Source organism: Hirundo rustica, chromosome 9 (assembly GCF_015227805.2).
Source record: "Hirundo rustica isolate bHirRus1 chromosome 9, bHirRus1.pri.v3, whole genome shotgun sequence".
NCBI classification, from domain to species: Eukaryota; Metazoa; Chordata; class Aves; order Passeriformes; family Hirundinidae; genus Hirundo; species Hirundo rustica.
The window spans coordinates 15,640,298-15,663,493 of NC_053458.1; the positions used below are offsets into that span (position 1 = coordinate 15,640,298).

The following is a 23,196-nucleotide window of genomic DNA, read 5'->3' on the forward strand; positions in this document are numbered from 1 at the left end:
CTTAGCAACAAGCAAAACATCAGTGTATTATCAACATTATTGCCATACTGAATCCAAAACAGCACTGTACCAGGTACTGAGAATAAAATTATCCCATCTGAAACCAGGACAGCCCGTGAGAAGAACATAAATCATGGAGGACAAAGCACACAGCCTTAAAAAGTCACCTACCTGGATTGCTTCTGCTAGTGGGAAACCCATCCACAGATTAAAATATTGCAGAAAGAAATGAAAAAGGAGGCAGCTAGAAAAGAATCCTCCATATTGACTTCTTTAGAAACAAGTCCTTGTCTACTGTGCTCAAAACCAAGCTAGTTGAGCTCCACAGAACAGCATCAGGCCCATCTCCATGGGCCCCCTAGATCTAAAGAGTTTGAAGTAAGTTTGGTGTGACATTGCCGATGTTGTAACATGGAAAGAAAAAGAACGCAAATAATTATGTCACTGTACATCTGATTATAAAGGAGCCTCTGAAGCAAAGTCTTCTATATTTTGCATTCTAGATTCATCCATGTAATAAATGCAAGGTAGACATAAATAAATATAATTCCTGTTCTAGATGCCACTTTTATAATTGTATTGAGGACTGAGTACTTTCAGAACACCTCACATGACTATTGTGGGAAATAAAACAGTAATTATGTTACTTAGCACTTTTCACTTAAACTGATGCAATTTCTGCAGACAGAGTAGGTAGGCAGGTATGTAGGAATTACTGGAATTATCTAATATGAGCCATGGGTCTTTGTCTTCCTCTACTGCAGGTTATTTGGTTTCACAAACTAATATGTTTCTAAGTCTCTCTCTAGTTCCCATACTATTTCATACCAAAAACACCTCTCCCTTTTTACTTGTAAGCTTTAAAATACCTATATAATTTATTTATTTTACACGGAGTCCTATAAATCTTTTCTTTCAGTAAAAGAAATTAATCCCATTGGGGTTTCTTTAAGAGAAAAGCAATTTATTTTTAAGACTGAAAATAACCTCTGAGTTGCTTTACACATATTTCACTAAATCATTGTTTTAACTCCTCAGCAGGTAGCAGCAAAAAGTTATTTACAATGTCATTATTATTTCTGCACTATATTAGGTAAATTTTTCCTAAATTTCCAATTTAAAAAACCCTACCATTAGATAGTTATACCATATGGAAGACTTAATAAGAAAAATCAGCCTGTCTGTTTATTCCAGTTCTTCAGGATGACTTCAGCTGCATCTAGTGTGCTGTCTTTCTGCAAAACAAGGAACAACACTGTTACTGCAAGTATGGAGTTCCTGAAAAGAGTCAGTCATTATTATATCATCTCAGATCAGTATTTGGTTGTTTCAGTTGCATCCTGTAAATATCTTTTCAGCCAGTTTTTCATTGACAGTTATTAGGTACAAATCTGCACTATACAAAGAATTCAATGCTGATTAATTGAAAATATTTATTAGATATATTTAAAAGATGTCATCTCAGGATTCATATGATCCCATTTAATGAAAGCAATACTTACATAAATTCATGGCATTAATGTACTGATGTAATTTAGCTGCTCTGGTTTGGAGACATGCTAGAACACTTTCCTAATCCCTGTGAGTACAGTTGGGATTTTTTAATCTTGCAACCATGTTATGATGTGAACTACTTAAACATAATCCCCTCAAACTGTGTAGCTTGGCTCCAGCCTGGTGAGTCATAAAGGCAGTCTAACTTGAAATGATTAGTGCTGTTTATCAGCCACAGGTACAACCAGTAACTTCATCCTGCTTGTTACTGGCTCAGTTTATACCATACACTTTACACCTCATCAAAAGAAGTAAGTAACATAAGGAGAAACTCCCCTTCATTACTGTTTTAGGCTAAGGCTCTGATCTTTACACAGAACAGTTCAGGATTTGCACGTGTTCCATTGTGCTGATTCTGTCACAGGACAATTGGGAAACATCTTAAGGCTTTGGGCTTATAAATGTTATGTACCTGTCCCCAAAGTCTTTCAGCCTTTCAAGAACAGACTTTACAGGAGGAAAACTATGTGCAAAGAAGGTGCTCACAAAATGGCAAAAATCAGCCAATTCACAAAGAAACATGTTTTCTTTTGTAATTTGGAGCTCATGTGAAACTCTGCGGATTCTCAGGCAAGCGAGCTAAATTTGCAGGTGACCACTGCTTTTGCTGTTGGACACTGAGTGGGCATGGGGCACACACTCTGCTGTACAGTTATTCTCTGCTCTGGATTATGGGTATCACATTAGTTGATAGTTTACCTGTCTCAGTTATTTTCACTGCCACCACTGGTCAGGAATGTTTTTAAAAGCAACACAATAAGCTTGAAAGGTCTACCCATCCAGTTGTTTTCTGTGAGTTGCCCTTCTTAGCCATGCCACCCACAGTGATGGAGTAAAGTCCTTCAGCAAAAAAACAATCGAAGGTACTTTGTGCTGAATTTTACACCAAACTAACTTTATGTTCCTAAAAGCTTTCAATACAAGAGACCTTGGAAAAATGTAACAGTCAGTCTGTTGCATATTCCTGTACTGCATTGATTTTCAGGATGCAAGTTTACCTTAATGAAGCAAAAACGTATGTATTTTTCAAACTGTTTCTTTGTCTCAGGACCACAGAATGCTGAAAGAGGAATTGCTGACAGCTTCTGAAACATAAAAAAGAAATAGCATCTGCTTATTTAAATGTGTACAAAAAATCTGGTGTTAGCATGATGATTTTACTATTCTGTTTCTAGTACTCTCCCTCCCAACACACGAGGGAAAGACAAGGTTCAGTTTTGTATACACTAGATATGCTTTACTAAATTCAAATTACTTTTCTTAGATAAACTATTTCAAAGGTACAATTAACATTTAAGCATGCTGAAAGTAAAATTATGGGATGTAGTACAAACATACAGTGTATGTTTTCAACATACTTAGCAATATTTTAGTCACACCATTATCAGCAACACCAAATAATATTTTGCATAGAACATCTCTCCTACATTATTTAATAACTACAGTTGCACTGCTCTTGCTTTCAATAGAAAAGCATTTCTAAAACTAGAGTATGACTAAGACATCTTACCTTAGATGCTATCATCCATTTGACAAATTTATAATCGTAAGGTTGTTTCTCATCTACATTAGAGAGATCCACATCTAAATGTAAAACGGATATGTTGTAAGATTTCCTAGACTCCAATGGGAAGGCATTAATTAACAGCATTTTATTACAGTTTTATACTTAAGAATGAAGAAATATGGTTTAGTATATAATTTTAAAATTATACTGTAAAATAGGCCAGCAGGTTGAACCTTTCCCTTCTGATCTGAGCACTTGCTTTCTGTCCAAAGCAAATTCAGACGTAGCTTGGAAGAAAGCCATGTAATGCCCCAAAAAGTCCTGAAGGCTGGGCTGCTGGGGGATCAGGGCTATGGAGGGTACTGAGGAGTGCACTTATTGCAGGGACAGCAATAATCCCCGAAAATGCAGCTTTCCCATCTGTGAAACCAGGGTACCTAAAACTTCCTGACACATGATTAAACTGTGATTTCCTTCTGTGTTTAAACATTTCTGTCTGAATGACAAATGCCATTTAGATCAGCTAGTGAAAAAATGTGGAACTAAAAAAAAACTTCTCCTGTGGAAATTCTTCCTCTGAAGCTACAATGACCTGAATTTTCAAAAGGTTTGTAAATTTTGGTAGCATTTTACAGTGAATAGAGATCAAAATGCTTCAAAGAGCCTTCAGGGTATGACATCAGATTAGGAAAAATAAAGAAAAAAAAAAAGAAGAAAAAAACCAGAAAGAGGAAAATACAAATGGTATGAACTCAGGATATTATCCAGGTGCTTGGCCCTCAAACATTTTCATAATCATAGACATTTTGAAAGTAGGAATGTTTATCTACCTCTTTTATCCTCTCTAGAAACTTGCGTAACGCGGTCAACAAGTTATGATCACAAACGCTTTGCTGAAGCTCATTAAATCTACCTTACCAGCTAGGGTGAAACTTAAAATTTCAGTCCCAGTTAGTACTCCTGACGTTATGCACACATATGTCTGCATATGAGATGAGAAGACAGTTTCAAATGAAAGGTGCATTTTCTGATTAGCCAAATTGACTTTCCACACGCTCTTTCATAAACTTTATACTGACTTAGTGTGGAAACATCAACAATCATAAAGTATCCTCCATCTGGAATGACAGGCTTTAGTCCAGCCTCTGTCAGTAGCTGAGCCATCCGATCACGCTTGCTTTCCAGCTCTCGAGACAGGGAGTAAAAATAGCAGTCTGGGTGATCCATGCGCCTATAGTCTATCCAAAATGCTTGTGCCAAAGCCTCCTGGAAACATAAGGTCCAAAGTACTCATTAACGCTCGGTAAACTCACAGACACTCACACTTCCTGCTGAAATCACATGGATTTTTGTTCAATCCTGGCCCTTATTAACCAAATCACCACACAAATTAAATGAGCTACATGTGTAATCTCTTTGTTACTTTGTGCTGTTGGCAACACCCAAAACGCCTCATCTTTTGTTAGGCATTGAACATATACAGAAATCAGAGTCCTTCACACAAGGGTTTGCAATTTGAATTGAAGTTCAATTTCATTGTTTGATAATAATGTACCATAGAATACTAGACACTAGTAGACAGAACTTTCCTTTATATTTCTTAGGAAACCATTAAGATTGTCATCTTTCATGCAAGAAATAGCTTGAAGTGAAATATGAAAGATTCTGCAAGAGTGATTTTTTTTTTTTTATGTCTGCTGAGCTGATCAAAAATGTTTCCTCTTTTTACACCCTAGAATATGTATTTTGACAACTAAAAATTCATTGTTGTGATTATTGTTTTATTACATGAGGCCAACAGCTTGTTTACACCAGAAAACAATCTCCTTTGTCCCATCTGTACCTACCTGTAATGGAGTTGGGCAAGTATATAGTGTATTCTGGTGAACAACTTGCAAATGCTTTATCAGGTGCTCAGGACCAATGGACCAGCCAAGCTAGGGGAGGAAAGCGTGCATATATTACACTTACGGGCAGTGGTGTTACTGAAAGATAACAAATACTAAAAATTAGCCAATGTTTTGGGTTTTCTATTTTAAGATTTTGCTTTGATTATTTATTAAGAAAAATATGGTTTACACAAAGCTTGGTGTGTACCTTTAAAAATGGTAGATTTGAAACAACTGTTATAGTTTCCCTTATCCCTGTCTCTCATAGGATACTGAGCAAACTTTTAACTCTTCATACAACAAGGGTTAGAAATTAAACTGAACGTTTATTAGGGATGTTATTTCTAATCAGTTTAGAACCTTTGCATTTCTTAAGCTCCTGTGTCAAAGCCAATTTGAACATAAGACAAAAGCTCACTACTGAATCATATATGCTGTGCATCAGTTTGAACACAGGTGATGAAGAAGAATTTAGTTGCCAAAAATATTTTTTTTCACTTTCTGATACATATTTAAAAGTCAAGATGGGAAAACTGGGAAGTTAAAATATCATAATATCCATGTGTTCTCCAAGAATCTTTACTGATTTTGAAGAAATCATACTGAGGTGGTTTTTGTAGTAATTTATGCTCACAAGAGTTTATCAGTTAAGAGACAAGAAAATAATTAAGACATGGGTGTTAAAGATAGGTAATTTCTTCAACTGTCACATTTTGGAGACATGAAGATTTGCCAGAAACTTTCAGAACACAGGTCATAAAAACAGAGGCATTTTTAGAGTAATAAATGCATTCTGTTATTTATATAGCTTAACTCATTTATATTGATTCTTACCTTCCAGCCAGTTACACTGTATGTTTTCCCAGCACTTCCTATAGTTACTGTTCTTTCCCACATACCTGGCAACGTAGCTGTAACATAAAATAAAATTAATTTGGTAGAGGTGCACTCTCATATTCCACATAGTTTGAAGAACTGCACTGCCTCTATCTCAGAGCTGTATGTTCATTGCAGCATCTTAAACAATGAGAATATTCTAAAATTATAGTAATTGTAACAAATTAGAAAGGATATATGGACCAGTGCTTTTTAGCATGGAAAGAAGGTAAGGATTAATGAAAGGAGAAAGAAGAGACAGAAAATAAGAGGTACAGTTTGAAAACTACATGTTAGTTATCTCAGCAAAAAATGCACAATTATCCATAAGAAAAATATGATCTAAGGCTACCCATTCACCTCAGGAGAGATTATTTCTGATGCCTGGTAATAGTACTATACACAACATCAACTCAGGCACTGCAACCCAGTTTACTAGAATTGTCCAGTTCAGTGTCACTGGCTGTCTCAGACACCAGAAAAAGAAAATAATTACTAAGACTTCTTAGTACTTACTACTATCTCCCACCAAAAAAAGTGTCACTGCATTGGATAAGTTATGTAGAGGTTATTATGGAAACACAAGAGTTAATAAATAGGGAAATAACACACTCATCTTTATTGTATTATTTTTGTAGACTGAAAAGTAATGAGGAATATGATAAACTTTAATAAAAAAAGAGCAGAGCCTGTTCCTTTCACTGAAATAATGTTATTGTTTCCAGTGTTACCCTGAAAGTTCTAGAGTATTTTTAACACTAAAGTTAAAGATGATATCTTGGGATCTGTTAGATAATCTGTACCTAAACCTAGTTGACTAACTTTCTGGGCTTTGATTTGCATTTTCTTTACACAGTATTTTCACACCTTAAGCTAAATTACGGAATGCCTTTTGTTCAACTGCAAATGTTTTGGTTTGAAGCATTAAGATGCTGATGACAATGGAGTTACTGCATCTTAAGAATTCGCCATCTGTCCATAAAATGAAGTGTAGCTGACAATGTGTTTGGACCTGCTGCTGTTGAAAAGGAAAAGGGATTACCTTACACCACACACAGAGATTTGGATTCTGAAGACAGCCTTGCATGAAATGCTAAGACCATGAAACACCTCCTAAGCCCACGCAGAAATCTTTAATCTGACTTCACTTTGCAACTGGGACACACGATGAGTGACTGTTAGGTAACCTGTTAGGATGCAGTGACTCACATTACTATCACATTAATGTAACCAAAATGTTCTCCTTGTTCCCTGTCTGAAGCTCTTCAAGACAGTATCAATATCAAGTCAACCACAAGAGCCATGGAATTAGATCATTCTCAAGACAGACTCACAGCCTATGCATGGCCAACACAATCAGTGTACTGCAGCTGGATGATCAGCAACTGTGCAGCTGAGCTAACAAGTATTGCAAGGTCATTTAGATATAATTTTCTTCCTATTACTCATAAGATTCAATTTTCACAGTGGTGTAGCCCCTCACCAGTGGATTTTATTGTCACTCTACAAATACGGAATTGAAGCCTAGAAGCAAAGTTATTCAGCATTCAGCCAGTGGCAGAGCCAGGAAGAAAGGTAAGTCTTTCCATGTCTAATTTATACTTGAGTGTCTTGATCTCATTTGTTTAATCTTAACTATATGCCTCTATTGCACACAACTGAAACGTGCCTTCAATACAATTATAAGTACCTCAGAACTGGTAGTTCATGCAAGATGCTACCATCAGAAGCAAACTATCTGTACATATGAGAAGGAAGTTTTAGACTTTTTAAATACATCAGCAGAGCCAACCTGAGTCCACCAGACTAGAAACTTTCACAGAAATACACAGCTGTAGCATTATAGAACTGGCAAAGGAGTTCAGTAACCTCCATTAGGTAGATTGTTCTGAGGCAGTGGGAGTGATTCCACTAACTTCAGTGAAACTTGAATCAAGTAAAACAAGAGGATCAGGAACCTGGCACCATTATTTGTTTTTCTTGTTTGTTCTTGCAATGGTGCTTTACCCCTGTAGCAACACTACCTGAAGATTTAACAGGCTTTCATACTGCACTTGCAGGACTTACTTCCCTGAATTCAAGGTCCGGTATTTAACCCTGTCTCCGTCCTTTGGAGGGACACTGCTCATGCACTATCTCCACAATGACCTTTATACTATTTTTTAGGTTTTATAATTAGTGGAGCAAAAATAATTGTGTTCCTCATTGTCCACTTCCCTCATTGATTATCTCTACAAACCTTTGAGAAGGAAGTTTTAATTCCTGTTCCTTCTATTAGTTCTTCAGCAAAGCACTGTCTAATACACTTACAGTAACAGCAGCTATACTTGTCATGGCCAACAAAGTAACTGAATAAGGATGGCAAATTCATATGATCATAACTGATCTACAAGCATCAATCCCACTGGTTTCTATGGATATCTGCTCCAAAGTCACTTAAGAGCGTTGGAAATTCTATTTGGAAATTATTCTTTAAAATACTTTTTAGAAAAGAGAGGGGCTCTCCTCCTTAGAGACTAAACATTGAAAAATTTCAAAGGTTGAAGTTTGAGCTTCTTCCAGCAAGCATTATCCTTGGGAGGCAAGTTCACAGCATCATTCCATAACCACTCCTAAGATGCCACAAAAAATCAGTACCTATTTTAATGTGTTTATTCCGTTTATACACCAGCCATTCATACACCTCATCACTGATGCACAGGGTGTCATGTTTAATACAGAGATCAGCGATCACTTGGAGTTCTTCTCGGGTAAAAACCTGGGATACAGAAAAAGTAAAGGAAAATGCATTAATCACAGTATTTAAGGCATTCTTGTAAATTAAAGTGGTGTTAAAGCAGGACTCTTACCTTGCCTATCGGGTTGTGTGGGGTATTCAGAATAATTGCTTTTGTTTTGGAGTTAAATTTGTTTGCAAGTTCATCAGGATCTAAGACCCAATCAGCACTAGATGCAGAGTCTCCATCATTTTTCTAAAAAATCACAAAAACACAAAAATCAAAACCACAATAAATTTATACATGACTTTAATACATGTTGCAGCCTGAAGAGAGCTGCTCAATTGATCATCCTCAAATACTTTCATAACCATTTGTGACAACCTATCAAATCTGTCTTGCTCACCTGAGAGAACATAGTTCTAGGAACAGGTAAACTATTATGACAGTGGATGTCCTCTCCTGATTCACTGTGTGTCTTAAAGCCCTTGCAGGAACTGGTTTCCAGGATCTTGTTGCACACATGCTGATTATTACAGTGTGTAATGCAGAAAGCCCAGTCACATGGCAGGAGAGTTGCCTTGCCAGACACTAGAGCAAGTGTGTGCTTGCTTGACTGAAAAGACTGATCACCACTGGGGGTTCAAGGTCTTTTCCTCCTCCTTAAGCTAATGAAAATGGCCAAAGAGTTAAAAATCTGCACTACTGTCTCTGGACAGTATATACTACACAATACAAGTATCCCTGAGGTATTAGAAATAGTGAAGAAGTTTGGGTCAGTCGGTACAGGGAACATGGAGCATGGCCACATTACCCTTCTGACACCTGCAATGACTGGGAGAGGGCCAGACTGGAAACAAGGGTGTGAAAGAGAAAATACTTGGAGGTGCCCTGTCATTCGAAACATCCCTAGAAGGTGGGCATCCAGAGGAACCGTCTCCCTTACTCCCACTGCAGTCCTGGAGGGCTTGTCACTCTGTATTGTTCTGATTTCATGGTGTTCCTGCAACAGCCCTGCCCAAAGGGCCCCCAGCCCCCAGCAAGGCTGCCAGTTGCACAGGGCACAGCTGGCATACAGAACAATCCTTGCAAGCTGTGGGCATAATGCCAGCAGTACCAATTTGACATTTAACCCATAGCCTATTTAACAATAAAGGAAACAGTAATTCTTGTATGTATAGCAAATACATCTACTACATGATCAGTCCTTATTTAGCAAGCATATTTTAGAAAAGTAACTGTATTCTGTCATTGTAGGAATTGCTGCAGGGATCAGGAACCAAATCTTTTGAAAACCAACTGACAGAGAAATTGCACTGATACGTAGAACCCCTTTCCATAATTTGCACTGAAAACTGAAGAAAGCAGTTTTAATCACCTTTCAGAATCCACAAATTAAGGCAAATAAAAAACATTGCACCTTCTCCAACACTAGTAAAATATCCTGTCTCTTTTGGATTATCATTGTCTCAGACTTGCACTATAGCAATCTATCTCATTTTTCTGTAATTTGATGTTATGAAAAACTATACAGAAAAGCATCATATCAGTGTTTATCAAAATATGGGTGAGAAACTTTATATAATTAGTAATTTTTAAAGAGTTACTTACACATCTTAGTGGGATAAAAACAGGTTTTGCACCTGCCATCTTTACCATTGGTTCATAACAGTCATAAAACGGCTCTATTATTATTACCTGAAATGACAATCATCAGTATCAGAAACAAAGAGTTTACCATGCATGATACCATCATATTTCTACATTTACCTTGGTGCCATAACTTGATAATGTTTCTGGCACTCCAGGTTTAATGTTATAACATTGCAGAATATTCCTCCTTTTAGAGTACAACATGATAATGCCCTCAGGCTATGTACGAGAAGCACTACTCATTTTTGACACACACAGGCTCTTTTTCTATAGTTTCTACATCAAAACTATTGAGTTATAATAAGAAGAATGTTTGAGCCCTAAACAGATTTGAAGGTGCAAGGCAAAGATACAAAGGTGGGACATAGCAGTGGCAAATCACTGAATCACAGCAGAGCTGCTCTAATTATGCCCATCAAAATCCAAGATTTCCAAATATCTACAAATCTCAGAAAAACAGTTAAGTCCTAAAATTTTATCAGACAAAAATTCTCAGGTAAAGAAAGAGGAAAAACTCAAGAAAAATTGAACAGAGGCTAGACAATAAGGAAAAACAAACAAACAGACAAACAAAAAACCCCACCAAAAGTAAAGGCTAATAGTACTATTCCAAACAAAAAAGAAGTGACTATCAGAGCAACAGAAAAGCAAGATGAGAATCAATTTACAAGTGAAACAAATAAAACACTGAAAGCAAAATACATGACAACACAAAGAGGTTTTGCCTACTATGGATAGAAACATTGCTGTAAAATGACTTTTAATATCATTGTCAAAAAGGCAGACATCAGTAACAGTGAAGAGCCGAGTCATCACTGCTAGTACAGTGAACTAACAAACTTTTCTGCTACCAACGCTGCCACCATGCAATGGCCCAAACAGAACCTGATACACAATGGCTACCCAAACACCAACAGTTCTTTGTGCCACCCTCAGTTGCTGACAACAGCCCACGACTTTTCTCAAATAAGAAATTGGTATGTATTGTGTCACCTAACAGTAACAGTGATAAAGAAACTGCCACAGATACCCTAAATGTGAAAAAAGTGTTTGTAAGTTGATGAGTGATAGGAAGACATCCAAAGGATAATCTCCTAATCGTGGTTTCTGAAACATAAGTCAGATGTACAACTGTAGAAAATCAAACCAATGGGGACAGAAGGAAGCCCCAACATTAACTTATATTTAGAAGTAGACAAATAAGAAAAAGAGAAAGATTCTCATGTCTGTGAATATACATGAATATTTCCAGTAAAGACTTACTTCATCACCCTCTTCAATTAGTGCCTGTATTGTACTAAAGAGAGATCCATAAGCTCCCACAGTCACCAGGATATCTGTGAGAGGATCAATCTTTCTTCCACAAACTTTCTCATAGACTTGAGACAACACTTTCACCAGTGATGGATGTCCCTGTTCAAAACAAAAACAAAACAAAACAAAACAAAGGAACTGATTGGAGTGTTCCTGAGCATGTATAAAGCCTGTGTTTGGGCTTTTTTCCACATGTATCAAATTAATACATTATGAAATAGAAAAACACAACATTAGCCCTCTGTGTTAATGGCTGTTAACAGGTAGCAGGGTCTAAACTTTTTGCACACTAGGAAACAAAAGTGTTTTCAATTTATTTGTATCTACTAGGAAATTATTTTTCTATCTGATGCTTTTTAATTTCTTTCATATTATCACATCTCAGAGTAGGTCCAGATAGCATGTAGCAGAGCTAGGACAAGAGACAGAAGGAGAGAAGGGAATACTCTGACACCAACTCACCCTCACCTTTTGAATCTCATTCAGCTCCTTCTGTTTCCTTCCTTATCTTTCAACTAAAAGTATTTGGTGCATGGAAAATCTTTTTATCGTATTTATATATTACTGATAAATAGCACTTGTGATCAATATATTTATTTATATGGTCACAACACATATCTCAGAGTACCATTCACCATATGTGTCCCCTCCAGGGACATGGCACTTAACATACTTTTCTCAAAATGTGCAAATTAAAAAAAAAAAAAAAAATCAACAAAGATCATATACAAAATGGAAATAAGAAGGCACAATTCTATTTATTCAGGTAAACCACAGGAATCCTACTTTAAAAATATTTTTCTTTTGGGATACCTGGTAGAAATGAAAACAGCTCCTTAAGAAAATGCAACTATGTAAGAAATATACAACACTATATCTGACACACAAGGCATTAAATCATGAATCCTTCTGTAAACAAAAACATGACCATAAATTAAGGCTTACAAATCATTGCTGACTCAAATGACAGGCATTTCTTGCCATGAGCCAATCAGCAAGACAGAAATGCTGCAGCACCCAAGCCACATCAGGCCATTCTGTGGTCCTGCAGTCATTGAGAGCTCCCAGTTTAGCTGAGACAATGCCTCAATGATCAGATGGATGGGCATCATTCATTCTCATCCCTCTCACGTGTGCTACCACAAAGACTTGTGCTCAAAAACCTTAGAGGTGCAGAAGTTTGTAGATGAAGTACAAAGGTTGAAGATGGGAATATTAGTAACAATTCCTCTTTAATTACTATCTTCAGTATATCTGTCAATATGCATAATCATCATGGGAATTATCAAACCATTTGGATATAAAGAACAAAGTGACAGAAATAAATACTGAATAATTGCATGCATTAGGAAAACTATATTTATGGTTGATTTGCAAATAGTTTTACAGAATCAGTCTGCAAATATTTGTCAGGAGGTAGATTTGGCATGGTTTCAGCTTGAGATAAAGTTAATGTTCTTCTTAGTAGCTGGTAAAGTCTGTTACAGTACAGCAGCCAGACAAGACTGCAGCCCATGTTTTCTGTGACTTTGTCCACTGTGCCAAGGCTCCTCCAAAACCTTGTCTGCTTGGTGAGCAAAGATTTTTCAGATACCTCATTGTGCATGATGAACATACTAATGCTTAGCCCAGAAGTTCACTTAATTCAGGATATCATTTGTTTGTATCTGACATAAAAGAATTGCTTTATTCTTTCAAGTCTACATAAAGAGAATTTTGTTACATTTGTGTATATTTATATGTATGTATATATCTTGTACTTGCAGAGACTCTGTGTACATAGCTAAAGGTCCCTGTTGATTTTGTGGCTTGACCTTAGACCTGCTGTGTCCCTGGAGCTGCCCAGTGATGACTGGCTTCTATCTGACTGTGGTTAGCATTGACTTCCTGGCCTGCTCCCAGGTGAGCTGAGCTGCCTTAGCCGGTATCTCTGGGCACACCTTGTTCCCCAGGGCACAAGCTGGCCCCCCCTCCACTCTGCTCACTGTGAGAGCTTGTCCTTTAGGGAAGTGCTGGCCACCCATCATTTCTAATGCATGCAGACTCTCAGAGAACAAGCAAAAAGTTATGTTGGAATATGCACACAGTGATGCCACAGCTACCAACAGTTTCTGGCCTCTTGGGCTCTACAGTGCTTTTCTGCCCCTGTTGCATAACATGGTCATCTAGAAAAATACTTTGTAGACTCTTTAGGGTCTTGTAGCAGTCATGGCACGTGATTCTCATTTGAGCAATACAGTTTATCACAAAACAGCAGAGAGACAAACCAAAAAAGAAGTGGTCATACTGAAACAGTAACAGTCCCCTGGAATACCCCGCCTTGGACAATGATAATGCCACATACTCACACGCAGCTCAAGACAGAAACTCTACAAGCCATTTTACAGAATGGGTAATGAATATATTCCAGGGGCAAAAACTTCCTGCTTTCATCCCTTCCTACTTTCCACTGAAATCTACTAAGCTATGTGGGTGAGTCTCTTCTTGATCCTAGAGGTGCTGTCTCAGGTGGTGTCAAGCATTTTTCTCATTCTCCCATTGTACTGTCTGATTCATGTTCCCACTGACCAAAGTCAGAGGTAAATGTATAACCTCCACTCTTCACACTGAATCAACTCCTCAGAGACAATCTATCCCAGACCTGCTCTACCATTTTGCTCCTGCTGAAGGATTCTGCCTTGAAGCAGCCTACACAGAGGAAGTTCATTAGTAACAGGTAAGTATACTAGGTCAACTTAATTTGGGACATAAGACTATAATCTATAGATAAAACTAATTTAAAGTCAATTTTTTCCCTGTGGCGCATTTTCCACTGAACTTGGGTCCTGGAGTTCCACAATACTTACAAAGCCTCGGGTGTACTGGTTCAGTCTGTCAACTGCTGCTGCCTTTGCCAGCTCCTCTTTGACATAGCTGGGAGGGGATATATCAGGAAGGCCTTGACCGAGATTAACAATTGAGGGATCTGCCGCCACTTTTGTAAATTCAACCCTGGAGGGAAAAAATCTTAAAGTTAACATACCAGATAAAATTAATCTTTTTATTCATTAGCATTAGAAGGCAAAATAAAAGTATTTCAGTTTGCCAAATTTACAGCAGTGGGAATAGGTTTAAGTAGAATGCTCACATGGAGAGCTGAGGGCTGAAATAATGTAAGTGACCGCTGGGGTCAGAGGAGAACCAAGAAAAGGTTGATGTTCTGCATCCACAGAATAATTTTTCTGCCAGAAGTGTGCTCAGATGTGCAGATACACAAACACACAGTTACTCTGGATATGGGCAGAAACTGAATACCAGGCACATTAAATGTCTTAAAGATTAAATTCAATCAATTGAAGGTATCATTTAAACTACCCAGCCATCTCAGAGTGCTATAATTTTTTTAAGTAATTTTAGGCAACAGACTGTTTCAGGCTGCCTGTTTACTGTTCCTAGTAGCCTACAGGATCCTTGAACAATTTTTCCTCCCTCCATTCACAGGTAAGCTTTACATTTTACTCTTTCCTCCCTATCGAAATGTTAACAAGATTTAAAAAACAAAACAACCTTCCCCCCATCATAACCGCACACAGCATCACAGTTCTGTCAAAAGTTAATACAAATTGCTAAAAATTAGCTTGAGGCTGAATAATCAAAACACCTTTTGTATATGTACACACAACTATTGCAACACATACATACAATTAAGGCTAAGTCCAAAATAGTCTTTTCACCAACTAAGAAAATTCCGTGTTTATCAGTGATGGCAATATTGCCTTAAGACCAATTTACTACCTAGAAAAAGATGTATTAAAAGTAATGAACTACACTATAAAACAAGTGTAATGGCTTTAAAAAATCTTACTTGTTTGGTAAACACAAACAGGTGTAATTGAAATACATTACTCAACAAAATTAACATTTAAGTTTGAAAATCAGCTATACTACCATGAGTTATACTTGCCTTACATGGTTTAATAGATGAATAGAAGCCCAAGCCTAATATAAAGCTCAAAAATAACAATTAATCATACAGTAAATTGAATTTAATTCACTGCTCCTAAGCAGGTGCCAAATACGTTCCAGCAGAGATAGCAACTGCCATGTACCTTATTATTGACAATAATTACCTTTTTGGAAAGAAAATACATCAGCCAAGGACATTTTCTGAAATTTGCAGATATTTTCCTCTTACTTACCACACATTGCTATCAAGGCCTTCAATTCGTCTTGTATTTTTGTGTCTGAAAGGCATTGTCTGCAAGATCAAAATACAGAGACAGAAGGGTTTTGTAAGAAAGACAAAGTATGATATTGTTGGATTCTGCATGAAAGCCCTCATTCACACTTTCTCAAATACACCACTGCCAGCTGAATTTGGTAGTTACATAAAATTATAGACATGTTCTTTCATTAAAGCTTCCATAATAGCTTGAATTCAGACTAACAAAAAAAATACACAAAAACGTCTGAAATTCTCATTCATCATTATCTAAATCCACTAAACTTTCAGCAAGGATGGAGGAGGGGCATAATTTAGCTGAATAGCTTTAAAAGATGACCTTAAAAGAAAAAAAATTAGTGTACATTCTTTCCTTTTCTTTCTGCGATATGCTAACAGCTTAAAGACTGCTATTTCTAGTCCAATTCCTGCTCCATCCAGTTTGAAAAGTACGCATTTGTAATGTGATTTTATTTGTTAAATTGACGGTTAAAAAAATAGCAAAGACATTTTCTATTTTCATTCAGATTTTTAAATCTTTGAAATCTCTACCTTAGAGCACAGCAAATCCACATCAGAATATGGGGGTTTTTTTCTGTGTATTCAGACCTTAAATAAAGGTATTGGAAAACTTCTGTAAAATAGGTTTGTAATAACTAATCTACATGGAGGCAGAGAAAAACCTACTGATAGATGTGATTTTAAGCTAAAAATGGAAAGGAAGTTAAGAAAAAGAAACCCAAATATATTTTTATGTGCAAACAAAAAAGGTGCAAGTTCATATCTTTGCAAACTAGCTTGATACCAGAAAAAAAATTACTAAAAAAAATTACATTGTTCCTCAGCACTCCAGATACTCCTGTTTCTTTGAGCCAAGCTACAGATTTTTAGTTACTTTTACCACTGCCAGCTATTGTTATTATCAAAAAGATGCAAAAACCATATTCTAGCCAGCATACTCTGAGATGAAAATGTCTGCATTACCATTACACGCAAGTTTCAACTTGGAATCCATAGAAATTACTCCTAGTAGACACAGTGTGCAGCAGGTCCATGCTTGCACTCGCCAGTAATGAAGCCATCCCAAATGTTGTGATATGAAGAATGGGAAGCTATGAAATTAAACAGAATCTTCTCTGCTCCTAAGTCTTCTCAACACAACTGATTCTGACCTCATCTGTGTGACACGAACACCAGAAGAATCAAACACAGAGCACCTTTTAATTGTCCTCAGGAAGAAAACCTTTACAATAACTAGATGGGTCAAATCAGATTTCTTAACACAGAACAAGAGGGAGTTAAGGGAGAGTCCTGACTAGGTAATCTGTATTTGTTTAAAAACACACATATTGTTTAGAAGATCAATCCATTTTCACAGTGTATGTTTTGGCAAATATGATTAATGTTTGGCTGTACAAACACAGATAATACTTACACTAACACACAGACACACACACACATCTTTTTTTACACGCTAGACTACTTGTTGTAGAGGAAGGAATAAAACTCACCTTGAATCTTGCTAATTAGCAATGAGAATTCTGCATGCTGCCGTAAGTAAATTTGTTCCATGCACTGCCTCTCCTTAAATTGTTTCAATTAGCTAAAAGCTAAAGGTTTATCAACTGCAGGACTTTTATAATTAACTATAATGTAAATCTTAACTCCATTGAGTAACCTTCCCTAGCTAAAAAATGTACTGACAATAAAATAAGACTTCACCTTAATGTTCCATACTATATTAGTTTAAATATTATCAATTCCAGTCATTCTATTTCATTCTTTCTTATGTCTTGGAGCTAGTTTTAAAACAGAATAGCAGGACTTGCATTAGTTTTCAGGTTTTCACAGATTCAGATTACAGTGGGACTCAGGTCAATCTTAGTACATTGCAGAAGCCAGCTAATTAACTGAGATTTTAAAATGAAACCTCCATTGGTGTTCTTTTTTTCCAGAAGGTCATGACAAATCTTAAGACTCTTTTCTCTTTCAGCCCACTTATGTCATCACCTGATAATCTCCAATCCATTTCTAGGTGCAAGGCTAGGATTTCCAAGAGTCAAAGACAGGTGTTAAGCAGGAGAACCAGGTCTTCATCAAGTTCTAACTGACCTCCTACTTTCCCTAACACTTTCTAACAAGGGAAGCACCTGATAGAAAGCCAGGTGCTGCTTGTATTTATCTTTTTTCTTAATTCAGATAAACTTGTAATAAATTGAATGTCAATAAATTTAATAATGTTGGAAGCAAATACTCTGACATGGTACATAAATAAATAGCACAATTCGCTGTCAAGAGCTACAACTTAAGCCAAGATCTTGAGAAAATTAAAAATTAAAAAAGAAAAAAACAAAACAATCAGTATTAAATTTGAGGACATTTAATGTGAATACTCAACTCAATTAAATAGAACAGAAATACATACAGCATATGAAAAAGTGACTCCGGCAAAAGCTGACCTACAAAGTGGTTTGCACACTAAAAGAAACTTCTCATATGGGCAAAATACGTTATAGCTTTCCAGTATAATGATTCAAGCATCTGTTTTGAAGGATCTGTCATGTGCCTGAGACTCAATTTGTTGACTGGATGAACTGGGAACACAATGTACATTCCAATGTTCTATATGGAATGCAGAGTGTCACCTCCAGCTGCCTGCCATGTTGCAAAGCTGTTTTCTCTCAACATAACAGGAAGATTTAAATGAAGCGACACAATCTTAGCAGTTAACCTAGCAGTTAAGCTAGGAAATTGAGAAGATTCAATATAAAATTAAGTTTAAAGTATTTATAGACCCCTTGTGATTGCAGCATCAAGAAGTAACATTACTCCCATATCATTAAAGGAAAACTGAGATTGAAAGAAATCAATTTTCTTACCAAAAGCCTGTGATAAAGCTGAAATTGAACCTATCTCCCGTATCTCAAGCTTCTCTCTAAAAGCTAGGCAATCTTTCTGGCGTGCTATGTGCTAGATGTGACTTTAAAGACTGAAAAGGATACACAAAACAATAATCACCAAATTCTGTTACGCTACTGTGGTTAATATTTGACTGATTCAAAGACCTTATTTTGTTCTTGATAGTAAATGTTTTTATCTATAACAAGAAATAAAACACAGCTAAGGCATATATATTTGCAACATTGCAAAATTATTGCATCTCTAAAACATTGCATGAGTTTTCTCTATGGAGTTGAAGGAATACTTACTGCAGACGTGGAATGTTTGAAGGATCTGGAAAGCAAATCTGTTCTTAGCTGGCATGTTCTAATGCCACGGCAACAGAGGTTTCGTGAAGCAAGAAACATGCCTGCATAATAAATAAGTGACCTGAAAAACCTCACAGATTCTAGGAAGGAGTTCCTACACATCACTAAGCAATTTTAAGGTAAGATCCTCTCCTCTTCCCTGCAGTGATATTGTTTCAATTAAGTAAGTGCTACCAAATTACTACTTTGTCACAGTTGTAAGCACAGAGAACAAAACTCTCTAATTGACAGAGCTGAAAAATGTTTCTGAGTGTCATCTCATAAAGGAAAATTTCCTTTATTTGACAACACTGATCTTCTTTTCTTTGAATAACAGCTAAGACTACATGCAATTCAAGCTTCAAAGTCTCTGTTAGAATTCTTGTGAAAATGTGTTTGTGTAATAAAAATTGCTATTAAAATTGCTAATATAGAATGGAAAAAGAGCCAATTTTTTTACAAGTTACACATCTTTAAAACTGGTCTCCATTTCCATGTGCTTCAAATCAGGTATGCTGAAATCAGGATAATTAAGATGACCAGTCACACTGGAGAGGGAGGCCTATGAACTTTATGTAACTACACTAAGTTTTGTCACAGTAACTTGGCAAACATTAAATATGTCCCACGGCTGAAAACAGCTAGAAAAGACACTTTGTGTAGAGTAATAGATCATGCACAGACTGGAGAAAACGTGTCCTGTTAATTAATAACTATTAAAAAAAAAGTAAGGACTGGTTCTTCAGGCAACTATTTCCAGAAGATACTTTAAAACTTATGTATTAGATTACATTGCCACAATGACTGAAATATGTTAGAAACATGTAACCACAAATCTAATGTCAGAAACACAGTAGCCACAACAGTATAATTATTAACTCATTAATGGGTATATAACTCCTGTTTCCACCTGACTTTGCTACCTGAGAAGGGGAAGAGAACAAAAAAAAAAAGGAAAAATGACCCTATTTGTATTAGAAACAAAGAAGAGCCATTGCCTCTTAAAGCGATACTGTGCGAGCCTTGTGAACAGAAAGAAAAAAGGTAAATCAAGAGCTCCATAAAATATGATGTTTTCATTAAGAAGAATGCCTTTAGTCCAACAAGAAAGTGTCCTTTACACTTATTAACTAATAGAAAAGGCCAGTGAAAGACGACTCAATGCATAAGTTTTAGAAGTGTGCTGATTTTGCCTTTCTCTTATTCCAGTGCTACAAACTCAGTCTCACTTCTGAAATTAGAGTCTTTCTCACACAGCAGTGATTTGGGGCTAACTCAATTAGACCTTCAAAATACCCCCATAATCCCATTGCATTTAGCAATCTACAAGCAAACAATTCATGTTCCTTTACAAGAAACTCTGCTAGTCTGAGGACTAGCAAAAGTAAACAGCAAGTAAATCTTTGACACTAATCCGCAGATACTCTGAAAGACACAGAAGAAATACATGTGTTTAAAAAAGACCTGAAAATCCATTTTAAGTGATTTCTAATAAAACCACTTAGCATATTCAAGGTTATCTTTGAGAATAGCTAAGCAAAATCAAAAAGATTATGAAGGTCTCTATTTCTCTTCTTGTTTAAGGTTACAAAAACCACTTGTGTAATATACCGATGCTATCTTAAAACATGACCATGACATTGGTGCTATTCCCCAGGGCCAGACCAAAACCAGCATAACTCTTGCAGCCCACTGTGAAAACTTGCAGTAGTTAGTTAGCACAGAGAGACAAACATGCATATCTTTGTTTCATTTTGTATTGAGAAATAGAAAAATTAAACAAAAAACGTGCAAGCCTTACATGCAGAACTAACTTGAAAGTAAAAATTACTGACAGTTGTAAATATTTCCAGCATTAGTGCCATGGTGCACTGAGAAACAAAGCCATTATTTGACATGAGGCAGTCACAAAATCACCACACTGCATGAACAGCAGCAGACCTGTATAACTGTGCTGTGGTCAATCTCTTCAAGTGCCTAAAATACCTGAAGAAAAAATTATATCCACCTTTAATACCACAGAAACATAGAAACTGTGAAAACTTTATGAGGAACATAAAGAAAATGACTTTGATGAACAGCCTCAGTAAGAACTGGCACTGGCATGTCACACTTCTCCCACTGTTTTTATCTTTGTGACACTTTTCCAGTGAAAACTGAACAGCATTTGTTCAGACTCAAGAGACAAGACTACTGGCCATTAAATGAGAAAGCCTCCTATAAAGTACTTTTATGACTTCTTTCATTTCTAAAAATGTCTCTTTTCTCATCTGTAACTCATCTGTACCTCCACTTAATCTCCTCTAGGATGTAAAGGAAAAGGCTTCCTTAGTACAACCAGATACTCTCCCACACACTGAGGAGAAAAAAAAAAAAAAAAAAAAAAAAAAAAAAAAAAAAAAAAAAAAGTGTTTTTTTTCCAAACACACACATTCCCACTATCATTTTTATATGACGTGTAAAGACATACCACATGCTCAAGAGAATTATTTCCTGTTACTTTTATGGTGAATACACTCTCAATTATTACCCCTGTATGTGTTTTAGCACAACCAAGTATGTGTAAGGCACATCAATGAGATGGTTTATATTATCCTAAGCTAAGTTTTTATCATTGGGATACAAAGTTTCTTCCAGATCAGAGAAGTTACACAATGCCAGGCAGCTAGACAAGTACTGCAAACCTCATTTCAACTCTTCAAAATTTGTAAGGTTCTTCAAACGGAGAAAATGCACTGATCTCTGCGGAGGAATTAAAAGGTAAATTTTTTTTTCTTAGTCTTTTTAATGTTTCTTTTTTCAATCTTGGAGCCAGTCATCAGCATTTTGGCCAAGAGTCATGTCTGGTAAACACAGAAATTAAATTAGGAATTCTTTTCATCCCATTCAAATTTTCAGTGCTCTGAAGCAGTCATGCAATCATGCAGTCAGCTCCTGAGTCCTCCTGGAACTCGGGCTTGCATATCCATAGAGAAAACAGGAAAATTAACGTTAGAGGAAAAGGGATAACAAATGACTATTCCTGCTACTCCTTTCTATGCTTTCAGGGGAGTGAGGAGCAAGCAAGGCTACCAGGAAGGTCAGTGCAGTAAATGTTTTTTAGTGGGACTGGTAGGAAGACACACTCTGGTTGCAAATCTGGTTGAAACACAGGTTCACACTTAAACTACACTGGAAGATACAGTTGGACTTGGTCATGGGAAATAGATGAATACATGTGTGTGTACTAACAATCATTTAGTTCCTGCTGTACTTTGTAACTGTTGCAGCACAGATACAATCTCTGAGTTGTAGGCTCCTCTGCTCCCTTAGCTGCCCAGCCTCTTGGTCATACAGTACCCTGATGCTGGGATGCTGCTGAACCTCTGGGGCATTTTCTAAAAAGTTACAATTTGTAATTAATTGATTTTTCCTCTTTGAAACAAGAGGCCAAATGCTGTTTTTCCTTCATTTTTGAACTTCAGTTGTTCCATCTCTAAAAAAAACCATGTCACAGGGCTTGAACAACACTTGGTCAGACCCCTTAAGCTGCTGTATTTTCTGAGGTAACAAATTGTCTCATTTTACCATGGAGCCTCAGTGACAAACATTGCTAGAAACACTGAAAGCCTGTCTGCCACCACAGTAATGTCATAATGTAAATATAATCCCTGTTATATTTGCATTGGGTTTAATATTTTTTTGGATACGCAAACCTTGAAAAAGTTACACGTCAGCTAAATGCCATCAAGCCTTTGAAGGACTGTCTCTTCTTGTTGTCTAGAGGATGAAAGCCTTGGAGAAAAGAAAGCTGCCACCTTACCAGTGGAGGCCTCTCCAGGAGGCTTTTCTTTCCTACCATCTCTATGCAATAGATGGCTTATTGAGCCAAGAGAACTGTTGCAAAAATCACTGTACTCAGGGAAGTTGGCAAGGGCACTGAACTTAAAATCTGCAGTAGTAGAAAGATTTACCATAGTAGCCAACCTTTTGTCATTTCTTCTTTCACAATCTACAAGGAATGGAGCAAACTGCATGCAGAGAAATAAATTTTACCATCTGGATTAAGAAGTGGGATGAGGTTATGGAGTTTTTTGTTGTTGGCTTTTTTTTTTTTTTTTTTTTGTTTTGGGGGGGTGTTGTGGTGTTGGTTTTTTGTTGTTGTTTGTTTTGGGTTTTTGTTTGGGTTTTTTTTTCCCCTCGTAGATCAGCTCTACCGTGCAGCCGGTGCACTCGGTGTTGCACTTACGCTCCCACC

General features: G+C 36.7%; 1 protein-coding gene across 8 annotated transcripts in view; it reads right to left on the reverse strand.

The window, feature by feature from the left end:
* Positions 1 to 943: 943 nt before the first annotated feature.
* Positions 944 to 23,196, reverse strand: part of KYAT3 (kynurenine aminotransferase 3) — a 411,900-nt gene continuing 389,647 nt past the window's right edge. The window contains exons 2-15 of one of the 8 annotated variants that reach the window (XM_058421818.1): positions 20,901 to 20,936; positions 18,921 to 19,021; positions 15,689 to 15,747; positions 14,357 to 14,501; positions 11,460 to 11,609; positions 10,155 to 10,241; positions 8,676 to 8,798; positions 8,464 to 8,584; positions 5,785 to 5,861; positions 4,909 to 4,998; positions 4,141 to 4,327; positions 3,065 to 3,138; positions 2,553 to 2,639; positions 944 to 1,235 (exon numbers count right to left, since the gene is read on the reverse strand). In XM_058421818.1, coding sequence (XP_058277801.1) covers positions 1,173 to 1,235; positions 2,553 to 2,639; positions 3,065 to 3,138; positions 4,141 to 4,327; positions 4,909 to 4,998; positions 5,785 to 5,861; positions 8,464 to 8,584; positions 8,676 to 8,798; positions 10,155 to 10,241; positions 11,460 to 11,609; positions 14,357 to 14,501; positions 15,689 to 15,747; positions 18,921 to 19,019 — 1,362 coding nt within the window. In that variant the 5' untranslated portion in view covers positions 19,020 to 19,021; positions 20,901 to 20,936 and the 3' untranslated portion in view covers positions 944 to 1,172. Of the gene's footprint in view, positions 1,236 to 2,552; positions 2,640 to 3,064; positions 3,139 to 4,140; positions 4,328 to 4,908; positions 4,999 to 5,784; positions 5,862 to 8,463; positions 8,585 to 8,675; positions 8,799 to 10,154; positions 10,242 to 11,459; positions 11,610 to 14,356; positions 14,502 to 15,688; positions 15,748 to 16,695; positions 16,715 to 17,222; positions 17,733 to 18,590; positions 18,663 to 18,920; positions 19,098 to 20,900; positions 20,946 to 23,196 lie in introns of those variants that run through there. The other 7 variants (XM_040072526.2, XM_040072527.2, XM_040072525.1 and 4 more) reach the window with 7 other exon arrangements.